This window comes from Marmota monax, unplaced genomic scaffold (genome assembly GCF_021218885.2).
Source record: "Marmota monax isolate L192 unplaced genomic scaffold, Marmota_monax_Labrador192_F-V1.1 WCK01_AAM20220418_F8-fsc00130, whole genome shotgun sequence".
In the NCBI taxonomy this organism is placed as follows: Eukaryota; Metazoa; Chordata; class Mammalia; order Rodentia; family Sciuridae; genus Marmota; species Marmota monax.
This window is the reverse complement of record NW_026693244.1, coordinates 3,063,264-3,075,766: the sequence shown is the minus strand read 5'-3', so window position 1 is coordinate 3,075,766 and position 12,503 is coordinate 3,063,264. Positions and strand designations below refer to the sequence as shown.

General features: G+C 39.0%; 1 protein-coding gene across 15 annotated transcripts in view; it reads right to left on the bottom strand.

Annotated features, from left to right (window-relative positions):
- The window catches only part of Mast4 (microtubule associated serine/threonine kinase family member 4), a 565,691-nt gene that overhangs the window by 159,011 nt on the left and 394,177 nt on the right, over window positions 1-12,503 (bottom strand). Inside the window, exon 1 of one of the 15 annotated variants that reach the window (XM_046456195.2) lies at window positions 1,789-2,519. The exons of 13 other annotated variants lie outside the window; for them this stretch is intronic. In XM_046456195.2, the coding sequence (XP_046312151.1) occupies window positions 1,789-1,880 (92 nt within the window). In that variant the 5' untranslated portion in view covers window positions 1,881-2,519. Of the gene's footprint in view, window positions 1-1,788; window positions 2,520-12,503 lie in introns of those variants that run through there. One more of the 15 variants, XM_046456197.2, reaches the window with a different exon arrangement.

Below are 12,503 nucleotides of genomic sequence, written 5' to 3'. Positions count from 1 at the left end.
ATCCACCTCCCTGTCTGTTTTGCTGAACTGAATATACAGATCCGTGATTTGGTGAGGGGTGCGGGGAACATGGACATGGTCCTCTCATAATTTCTCATTTTGCTGGGAAGAACCCAGGTTCCTTTAGAACCTAGACTCTCTGCCAATGTAAGTTAAATGAACTGAATTGATCAGACTAGGCGAATATTGTCCTAAAGCCCGGGCTGACCAGCTGAGAATTCCTTGGGCATCAGACTCTCCCAACAGGTAGGCAAAGGGAGGAAAAGCTGCTTTTCAGGTTCAGACACACAAGTATAATGCCAGGGCAGCCTTATCTCCCCAAGAACTGGCTCCAGGTATGAGCGAAGGCTACATGGCAGGCAAGACTGCTCCACTCAGAAACATAAAAGGCTCCCATTAACATGAACAGGTGAGAAGTTATAGGGTGTATCACCATGTGAAGAATGGCCTGTCTGGGCATTGCATGTATCTCTCTTCAACTTTCTTAGTTGTTCTGGAGATATGACACATCAATGATACAGCTTAAAACCACATGACCAATACTAAAAGAGTCTCTGAACATATTACAAAGCCAAACAAAAAAAGCATAGACACATTATTTAAAAAGCACAAACTACACCAGAATGGTTTAGTGATAGCAACATTGTTCAAGTTATATTAAGGTATGACTTTAAAATCTGCCAGATTTCACTCACACACATACAAGCATGTGATTTGTGTGTGTGTACAAAGTGTATGTGAGAATATCCTGAAATATAAGAAACACTGTGGAAAATTTCAAAAGGAAAAATTACTAAGTTTTCCGAAGTATTAAATATTTGCATTTACATTATGCAAATAGTTACAGGTATAAGCAAACAGAAAGAACCATTTTCTGGTGTTCTTTCAATAGTGGAGGCATAGAGAATGCGAAGTTCCAAATCTGATAGTATGCATCCTGTTTGTTTGGCTGTGCTGTTGCTTTCATGCGTATTCACATGTACGCGTAAAGCAAGTTTTGATGAAAAACAAGGAATCCATATTTACACAACTGGGAGGGTGTACCCTTCTTAAACCACAACAATGCTACTGTTGTGTGCTGGGCAGACATGTGGAGAGAAATGTCTCCTTTAAAATCATATTTTCTCATTTCAAGTGGCAGCAAACTATCTCCAAATTACCTTTCACTTACAGCACAAGCCTCATCTTGACTTTGAAAAATTTCCCCTACCTGTTCTGTCAAATATATTTCAAAATGAAAAGGCCAGCCCTGTATTAGTTATAAATGCCAGCAAACCAGTCAAAAAAAAAAAAAAATCAAAATGGCAAAGTTATGCAGATCTGCCTCTTTAAGCAGTCAATATGAGATAGGCTAACTTGGACTATCTTTACATCATACATCTGAAACTTATAAAGGTCACATATTTAATAGAGGGGAGCATTTGAAAGGCTCTACAAAGAGTGCCAGGAGGCTAAGAAGTCTGAGTGATGAAACGGATAAACATGATTAGATCAAAGGGACAGACTGAGAAAGTCTCCTCCTCCTCTTCTTTTTCTCTCCCCACCACTCACAAGGAAATGTTTTATTACCCACATTTCAAAAGGCGAACCCCTGAGAAGCACATTCATTGGGACTGCCCAGGAAATCCTAAAGACAACTGAATACCTGAAACAGTGCCCCCCTGGCAAGGTATAAACTTTTCAAACTGTCACCCAGTAAACAAAACCCCAGTTGCCAAGGGGCTCCAGCAGCCCAGCCCAAGGGGCCTCTGGGAAGAGAAAGGAAGGATCCCGCGGTTTTTTTTTTACCTTTGTGTTCGCCGAAGCCTGTTCCCACTCCTCAAATGAGGCAAAGTAAAGTTTGAGAGCACAGTCCAAAAATTGGGGTCAGACATATCCATTTCTTTCTCTCTTCAGTTCACTGCAGGTTCAAGGCCATGAGACCAAAACGAGGTGAGGGGGAAAAAAAAAAACCGGGGAAAAAAAAAAAAGGATCCCAATTATCTCCTCACTCCCTCCAGAGACAACGTGATGTGAACTGTGATCCCAAGAACAACTTGGAGCAGGTCTGAGAATTACCCGTCCCGTCCTAGCCTTTAATTAACACACAGCCATCTCTCCAAGGTTCAGGAAACTTATTTCCTCTTGGGTTTGCCCTCTCCTAGTGAGCCTTGGCCAGCTATAAACAGTAATTACAAGAGTTTAGCCATGCGTTCTGTTCAAAATGCTGTCTGTGTGTGATTCAGTCCAAGGTACTTTGTCATCTGTTTGGCAGATACCATTTGCAGCTCCTGCGGGGGGTGGGGAGTCTGACTATTTTAAGTCTTTAGTTCCGGGAGGCTGTTGCTTATCAGCAAAACCATTCACATCCGAACATGCCCAGTGCTGAATTTCCTTTTGCTATCTACATACAAGGAAAAGAATTTGAATAGAAAAAGCTCCTCTTGCCCTCCCCTCCTGGAAACAAACGGAAACTTAAAAAGCACTTTTAGAAAATTGGCCTATGGGAGGACTTGAACCTGACACCTTCAAGTCCCCTCCCCAGGTCCGTCTGGACAGGGAAGGCAGCAAAGCCCCTTCCTACCCCCAGCGAGGACACTCCCCCCAAGTGCCTCCCCAGCAGGGCCTCACGGGAAAGGGAGCAGAGGCTGGTGTGCCACACAGGAGCAGGCTCTGGACACTGAGCATCCTCAGCCGTGCTCCCCTATCCCAGAGCCCGAAATGGATCCGTCCCCCAAAATAAATAAATAAATCCAGCTGCTGTGCCGGAACACACTGGAGTGTGTGCTGAGCACACCTGAAGGCTGGTCACTGATTCACCACAGGAAGGATCACCATTAAAACGCTCCCAGGGAAGTCCCTAATGACTTTGCAGTGATGCTATTTGTTGTATAGGAAAAACACACAAACGCGAAGCCATACTCAAGGAAAACCTCAGTAAAACTATGTTTATGAGTAAATATAGTTTTAGACTAAATCCACTTGATGGATTACTACAGTGAACATGGTGGCATCATGACTGGTTAACTACAGATTTAGCTAATGGTCACCCACTAAGTGTAAGGATACAACCTGGCATTGATTTAACAAAAGCTAGAATTATTTTCCCTTCAAGTAAGTTAGAGGTTGACGGTAATGAATGGGAGAAAGGAATGAATCAAAGTTGTTGTTATTCGTTTTGAAGTAAGGCATGGTATTTAAATAATTCCCCCAAACCACAAATGCTTATGTAAAGGCATATAAAGGGAAAAAAAGTAGAATTTAAATAGCTGCTTTAAATCTGGTATGATATGAGAAGAAATGGTATAATTTTTTTTTTTTTTTAATTCAGGGGGGGGGAAAAACTTAAAAAGTGGCTCATCCATCTAGCAAATAATGTAACAAACCTGCTTACAAGAAAGGAAGGATAAAGAGAACCGGGAGCAGTCAGCTGAGAAGGGAGAGGGGTGAGCAGACAGAAATCTGCTGTGGGGTCCTCTGTAGCTGATTCTTGTGGCCCACATAAATATTTTCACACCAAGGACTCCAAGAATTTCTGAGAATAATTCTTGTACAGGGCTTTCTTATGCATAATATCCTCACATTCTTGTGGAGTCCCCACAGATTCTTGAACTCCTTGAAGGTAGAAAAGAATACATCTTCCCAAGTGTATATTTGAGAAACAGGGTCAGTGTAAGTGACAAACACTTTCCCAGGTATTGAAAGTCTTGGTCCATTATTCTTGCCCTATACTTTCCTATCTCTCTTCTTTTTAAAAAGTAGTTGGAGGTACAATCAGCCCTCTGTATCCATAGGATGTAGCTTCAACCACACTCAGGTTGAAAATATTTGAAAATAAAATCAATTTTGAACATGTGCAGACTATTCTTTCTTGTCCTCATTCCCTAAACATTACAAAGTAAATTATTTACACAGCACTTACATTTTATTAGATATCAAAAGTAATGTAGAAATGACAAAGTATGTGGATGTGAGTAGGTTACATATAAATACTACACTTTTTTTTTTTTTTTTTTTTTGGTACCAGGGAGTGAACCCAGGGTCGCTTAACCACTGAGCCACATCCCCAGGCCTTTTTATTCTTTATTTTGAGACAATGTCTTACTAAGTTGCTTAGGGCCTCCTTAAGTTGCTAATGCTGTCTTTGAACTTGAGATCTTCTTGCCTCAGCCTCCAAAGCCACTGGGATTATATGCAAGAGCCACCATGCTTGGCTACACCATTTTATATGAGGAACTTGAGCACTATGAAATCCACAAGGTTTCTGGAATCAATCCGTCACCTCCCACCTTACAGACACTCAGGGATAACTGCACTAAAAAGATACTGTATAAGTTGACAGAAAGATAGACCAATGCTCCAGAGCAGGGTGTCTCCCTATTGACATTTTAGTCTCCTCAATTCTGAAGAAATTTCTTGTACTTTGGAGGAGAATGTTTAGCAGCATCCCTGACCACTACCCATGGATACCAGTAGTGACAATCAAAAATGTCTGCATTATATCAAATGTCTCACCCATGGCTGGGAACTATGTAAAGTTTTACATAAAGGCTGTGAGAAAGATGATATATCAGGTTTGAATTCTGGATCAACACCCACTGTGACCTTAGGCATGTCACTTACTCTCTGCCCATTTTCCTCATCTTCAAATAGTAGGACTAATCTCTAAGAAGTTGACATACATAAATGAAAATGAGATCACATACACAAACCCCTTGATGCAGCGGCTAGCATACAGCATATAAACATTGTCAATATGGAGAAGCTGAAAAAATACTATGCTGAGAGACATAAGCCTGGAGTGGAGGGTACCCCTCAATATGCTGTCTGCTCTTCAATACCTTAAACGTGACTTGACCCAAGTGCTGATCACACTATGTTATAATTGTTCACTGTAGACTCCTCCATCAGTGCTCAATGTTTTATTGATCTCTATATTTCCAGAACCTCCTAGTTTGTAAAAGTATCTGAAAACATGCTTTAGAAAGGACACTTCAGATGCTAACTATTTACTATTTCTCTTAAGATGCACTGAAATGATCAGTATTAACAGACCAAACAATGTTCTCAAAGAATCCTGAATTCCTAATAATCCCACAAGAATGCACTAAGATACTAAGGACCTTCCCTTCCTCACTCATTTTTATCTACATTTATAACTGGAAAGCTATTAGTGCTAATATTCTTCAGATCATTATATGGGTGTAGGAAATGTCACACAAAAAAATCCAAGGGAAACTCCTTTTGAGTCTCACCTCCCTCTTCCACAGGCAAACTCAAGGAAGAACTTTCTGAGTTCACCTTCAGATTAAGAGGAATAATTACACATTATAGGCTATTCAGAGGAAAACAATCAAGATGGTAAGAGAGGACCTGAAATTGTGCTATACAAATTATGTGTTGAGGATCTCTGTTGAAAGCAGAGAAAGGAAAATTTAGGGAATAAGCAATAGCTATCTATGAATATTAAAAGAACTATGTGGAAGAGGGTTTGGATCCAAAGATTGAAAAGGCTGAAACATGGGCAGATTTCTTTTATTTTTTAAAAACTCTTTTTAAGTTGTAGATGGACACAATACCTTTATTTATTTATTTTTATGTGGTGCTTGCTAGGCAAATGCTCTACCACTGAGCCACAACTACAGACCAAGGGCAGATTTCTTATAGGTAGGTTGAACAGAGATGAGTTGAAGAAGACACAGTGGCTGGGATTCAAGCTCTGGATGGTTTTAAGACCTGAAGACTCTTCCTGTACCTCAGAACTCTCAGCTTTCTCAATGGTCCTTCTAGAAAAGCCCATGTATTTGCAACTAAAACAGATAAATCAATGAAATAAACCGTTTGTTTCTTCTCTTGATTAAATGATGCATACCCTGGCCTGTGGGCCTCAGGTATCATCCCTACCTGCGCTTTCTGCATTTTAGGAACCTAAGAAAATTCTCAAAGGGATGGGTAAAGACATAAGTAGTTTTAGCTACATATAATTTATTTCTTTTTTAAAATATTTTTTTTAGTTGTCAATGGACCTTTATTTTATTTATTGATACATGGTGCTGAGAATTGAACCCAGTGCCTCACACATGCTAGGCAAGCACTCTGCCATTGAGCCATAACCCCAGCCCAGCTACACATAATTTAATATGACTTTTTCCTGCATTTACAAGGCTTGGGAGGATTTGGGTTTCATCCACTCTAAAAATATAAAAATACGTTAAAGAGCCCAAAATGTACTAGTTAATATAGTGAAAGTGTCTGATATATTCCCACACTCACTTAAGATAAGAGTAGGTGTGACACTGAAGTGCACTTTGTCTTCTAACCTGTTCAGCTTGATCCGGGGACTTATGATTCAGAAGTTACAGCAGTCAGTAAACACAAGAATTAAAACTGTCAGAACTACTGACATTTTCCTACAGACAAAATAATTATATGAAACTAAAGCATGGTTTCATTGCAACTACGGTACAACCCTGACTACAGAACCAAGAGGAAATTGAGATTACTAGAAATTCTGAAAAATACAGCTGGTCTAGGCCAACATACAGAGTTCTTTAGCAAGATTTTCTACTTATTGCACAACAACTAAGCTATACAACAATGGACAAGCTTTGTGATCCAGAGCGCTCATTCATTTGTCAGGATGACATTATCAGCCATTGTTTTCTGAGAAAGGTAAATGAAATTGAAAAATCAGCTTGTCATCCTACTGAAATGCTAGCTTAGGAAGAAATGAGTATGTAAGAAACAGTGAAATCCTTCACCGCTCACTGCCCTCCTGTATAGAAAATGTCAGGTTCTCTATACTGAGTTGAATCTACTTTTCCACCAGAGGACCCCTGCCCATTAAGAAGGATCTTTCTCTAGCAGCACCCCCCCACACACACACACACACACATACACCCAGAACATTGTTAAAAGATAATATCTCCAGACCCTTTTTTGAACCAACACACTATGAGGACATGATGGTTTCTGGGGTGGGTGTGAGGTTTGGGAAGCAGCCAGGTCCCTGTGCAGGATGCTCTGGTGATGTGGCCACATCCAATGTGAAGACACTAATGACAGAGGGGTTGACACTGAGTTCCTATTCACATTCTTACTGATCCTGACCTGGTCTAGGGATTCAGCTACAAACTAACTTTGACCTCTTCCAATCTCATCTTCAGAGCACTTCAAAATGACTACTTGCCAAGGCGGTCCACACCGATGGGTCCACTGTGGTCACCCTCTAACTGCTGTTATGCGAGTTTGAAGATAGGAATGTAAATGGCATATCTCCTGTCCTAAATGAGCAAGTTCAGGAAAAAAGAAAAATTAACGTCTAGGATAGAAATGTGAAGAAAGTTGCACGTATGAGGAGTGGGTTGAAAGACATCTCTTCTAATATTTATTAAACAATTTTGTACTCACAATGCTAAAATATGAAGGAAGATAAAAAGATAAATGAAAATGAACTTGTAGGGATAGATGTGAATGTTAATAACCCAGAGAAAGTTTACATAAACAGGTTTATATCATTCTGGGAATGTTTAAAAAAAATACTGTTGAGTCAGGCACAGTGGCGCATGCCTGTAATCCCAGACGCTCAAAGGCTGAGGCGGGAAGATTGGGAGTTCAAAGCCAGCCTCAGCAAGGGTGAGGTGCTAAGCAACTTAGTGAGTCCCTTTCTCTAAATGTGGGGAAGTGGTTCAGTGGCTGTGTGCCCCTGAGTTCAATCCTTGGTCCCGCCCAACCCCCAAAAATACTGTTGAAGAAGATTTCATTTTCTGAAATGAATGGATCAAATGAAATGAAATTATTTATTTCCCTTTCCTGATAGACTAAGCAGAGAATCACATGATCCCCAAGTGCGGAGTGAATGATTAAGGCCAAGTACGGAAAGAACAGGATGAAGACCGGCTGGAATGGTCGGAGAACACAATATCTTCCTTATACATTTTCTGGATCCCAGGAGAAGCAGAGGCCTGGAAAGGTTAGCAAGAAACTTCACGAAATCTAAGAGAATGGACATAAATGTGAAAAAATAGCAGAATATGAAGCACAACCCACGGACTGGGGAGGGTGTGGGGGCAGGCATTCAGAATCACTTCCTGAGAGGACAACCTAATACTACCCCCTTCAAATAGGGGAAGGCCCTGAGAAAAGGCCTACAACTCAAAGAAAGTTCCAACCTGGGAAGAGCAGAACATGCTGCCAGAAATGGGAGGGCACCCTCACATGGTTGGAGGGGTTATCCTATAAGAAGGAGGCTAGTAGGAGAGACCCAGAGATGAGAGTGTTTCTTTACTCTAAAACAGCAATCTGGAAGATCCATCAATAAACTGCATGCAGCATTGGCCTCTAGCAGAGCCAGCAATCCAATTATGGAGCTGAGAACAACATTTGGAGCTAAAGGCCCTCATTTCACAAACAGGAAGCCCTCCCATAAATAGGAACGCTAACTCCTACACCACACTTTAAGGCTGGACTTTGTTGCTACTTGTTCAAGGCATTCATTGTTAGGAGCCCACCATCCCTGGTGGATTAGACATATTTCTCCTGGGCTCTGCCCCTGACAGTTTCTACATGGAAGGGTTTGGTCACTTATCAAAATCCAAATTTATTTGCAGATTAGTTCCCCTACGAATACGAGCTCCTTGAAGGTGAGGACTACAGCTTCTTCATCTTTACATCCTCAATACTAACATTAGGATGACTGTTAAGACCAGGGTGAAAGGGAAGGAAAGAGAGAAATGATGGAGGGGTGAAGGGTGAGGGGAGTGGACAGGGAGAAGAAAGGAAAAGACTGAGAATGGATTTGTTTCCAGTCAGAAAGGTAAATGATAGCAAAGTTAGAGCCAGAAGCTCAATATTTTGAAGATTTACCCCCTATGTATGTTTTAAAAAGCTCTTTGGCCTATTTGTTTCATGAGTCTATTCTATCATTAATATACACTATACCCATTAGGAAGGTCTATTATTTCAGATTTCAAAATGCCAGGAAACGAGGACCATGCACAGGTAACTAATTGTGGCATACAAATATAACTAGTTATATATGAAATGCTGAATACTTTTTGACAGTTAACAGTGAACTCAGCTACTAATCTCTTCTGGAGTTAACTTCAAGGACATGGTGCTTCTTGATCCAGAAGCTTGGGTACAAGGTACATCGTTTCTCATCTCATTCCTGAGCATGAATTACAGTGCAATTATAAGAAGTGTCAATTTGGTTTAAGTGGGTCAGTGTGGTTATATTTAGTCCCTTAGTAGCTGACACCAAGGCCTTTCTGTAATATAAGATTAAGGTTAATTTATCAGTTCTTCTTTTCTTGAATATTTTTCCAGGTCAGATAACTAAATTTATGGAAAATTATCCCACTAAAATGAGAGATGAGAATTGCCTTCAAAGTACCACTTAGGAATATGTGTATGCGTGTGTGTGTGTGTGTGTATGTATGTATATATATACATATATACACACACACACACACACACATATATATATACATACAGACATATATATACATGTACACACATACACACACATACACAGAGGTATAAACCATGTGCTTCTAACAGAATTTTATTCCATTTTTAAGGATGACTCAAATTGACACATATTGGGATGACATGTGTTATGGTTTAGATAGTAGATGTCCTCTAATAACTCATGTGTGAACAATGCAAGAACATTCAGAGGTGAAATGATTTTGTTATGAGAGTCTTAACCCAATCAGTAAGTTAATTCCCTGATAGGGTTTAACTGAGTGGTAACTGAAGGCAGATAGGGTGTGGCTGCAGGAGGTGGGCATTGGAGACATGGCTTTGGGGCATATATTTGGTGAGCTCTGCTTGCTGAACATTATGTGTGAGCCAGTTTCCTCTACCATACTACTCTTCCACCATGATGTTCTACCTTACCTCTAGATCCAAGGAATGTATTCTTAAAAAACTAGGTTGCTTTCCTATGGACCTAGACCTCTGAAACTGTGAGCCTCCAAATAAACTTTTCCTCCTTAAAATGGTTCTTTTCTCAGGTCTTTTTGGTCACAGCAGTGATAAAGCTAACTAAAACAGTGAGGACTTGACATTTTTAGTCAAAGACTTCTCAAGCAAAGGCCATCATGCACAACTTAGATCATTTATTTACCCCATCAAATTTTTTAAACTATATTAATTTAAAGGGGCATAAATACAATGTCAGCCATGAAAAGTATTTACTCCATTTATCAGAGAAATGCAATTGTCAATCATATATCATTTTTTACCTTTTTAATTGGTGAAGATTAAAAAATGATAATACTGCTGGATATGATGGTACATCCCTGTCCTCCCAGTAGCTTTGGAGGCTGAGGCAGAAGGATAGCAAGTTCAAAGTCAGCCTCAGCAAATTAGTGAGTCCCTAAGCAATTTAGTGGGACCCTATTCTCAAAATAAAAAATAAAAAGGACTGGGGATATGGCTCAGAGGTGAGTTCATACTCCTATGTATGTAAGTACTCTGCACCAACTTTCTATAAAACAACATGGAGAATAAACACACACATATGTATGTGTCTGTGTAGATAGGTGCACATACATATAAATGCATGTGTGTATATATATACCTATACACACACCACACACACACACACACACACATATATATATATATATATATATATATATATATATATATATATATATATGAAATATAATTCACAACCTGGAATTTAAACAAAGAAGTTCAAGTACATCTTCATTTACTTAAAGATTTATGGATTTGGAAATTAGTCTCAGAATTCCTTACAGTAGCACAATATTAGGGAGAAACTCAAAGTTACAAGACAAGGGCAATCCTTCCTAAATCCTGAAACAATCATAAAATTAGAAAACCAGTAAAGACCATTAAAATGAGTCGCTTAATTAATTCCAAAGATATTCAGGTTCTAATCTGGAGATTTGTGAATACATTACCTTACATGGCAAAAGAAATCTTGCAGATGTGATTAAGTTAAAGATCTTAAGGTCAAGAGATTTTGCTAGGCTAAAGGGAGGATCACTGAGTGGGGAGTAGCTTAAATGTAACCATAAGAATCTCTATAAATGTGGGGCAGAGTTAGATATGAAGGTGACAATATGAAGCTAAAGAATGAGCTATGCTGCTGGTTTTGAAGATGGAACAAGGGGCCAAGAGCCAAGGAATGCAAAGTATGCAGCTCTAGCAGCTGGACAAGGGGGATAACAGATCCCACCTCAGTGCTTCTAGAAGGAGCTCAGTTCTGCTAAGACCTTGACTTCAGTCCAGTGGAACTGATTTTAAGCTTTTGACTTCTAAAACTCTAATAAGAGAATAAATATGTGCTGTTTTAGGTCACTTAGATTGTCAAAATTTGTTACACTAGCCATAGGAAACAAAAACAATACTGCTTTAAGCTGGGTACCATGGAACACACTTGTAATCCCAGCCACCTGGGAGGCTGAGGCAAGGAAGACTGTGAGTTCAAAGCCAGCCTCAGCAAAAGCAATGCGCTAAGCAACTCAGTGACATTAACATTACTTAAAATGTTAAATATGATTATACATGAATAAAAAACAGAAATTAAGTATTTCTAGTGAACATCTATGAGAATGACTGTTGTTGTTCTTCTGTATATTTTTTTTACATTTTTGAGTCTAAACTATTTTTAATCCAATAACAAGTTAAATTTCCAGAAGCCAAACATCTGACAGTCTTGTTATCATAACCTGTAAGTTCATGTTCCTGAGAGTTTTAGAATACTTTGAAGAGTTTACAAAATTAAGAAAGAACACACTTTTCTCTGACATTTTCATAAAATTTGACTTATATTTTTTGACACATGAAATAAAATGCATGAGTAAATGCTCTATGAGCCTCGAAAATAAATACTAAAATTGCTTTTTAAAAAAAGGTCTTTCCTACTCACAGGAATTTTATAATATAAAAATGAAAAATATCTCTGTTTTCTGGACATAAATCTTTACCTGTCTATGGCAACTGGGCAAATGGGCATTTTCAAAGCTGACTGGGTTATAAATCCATAGAATGCTTTGGTTTTGGATGAATATATGCATTATTATTTGCAGATTGGTGAGGCTGTGCATTTATATGGGTAGTTTTGAATTCCAGACCCACCCACTTTCCTACATTGTGTTGTAAACTTTCTTCTTTCATTGCTCAGAAAAAATAAATGTACTGTTAAAAAACTGGGCTGCTTTACTATTAATCAGATGTATACAGTAAAAAATAATATCCTTCATTTCAAAGAATTAAATAGCTATCATTTAATGCACACAAAGTAATTTTTCTTGAGGCTAGAAAATTTAGTCTTTCCTTACCTAGACTGGGAAAACTAGAAAATGGAGGCTAAGTTTATGGTTTTATAGAAATATTCTTTGAACTAATGTACTGTCATATATATTAAGAAGACACCCAAATTAATGTTCGTGATAATCAAAAACTTTCAAAACAAAATTTATTCCAGTTAATAAGAAGTGTAAAAATGCCACTCAAATCACCCAATATGGTAGACAGATGGGTGA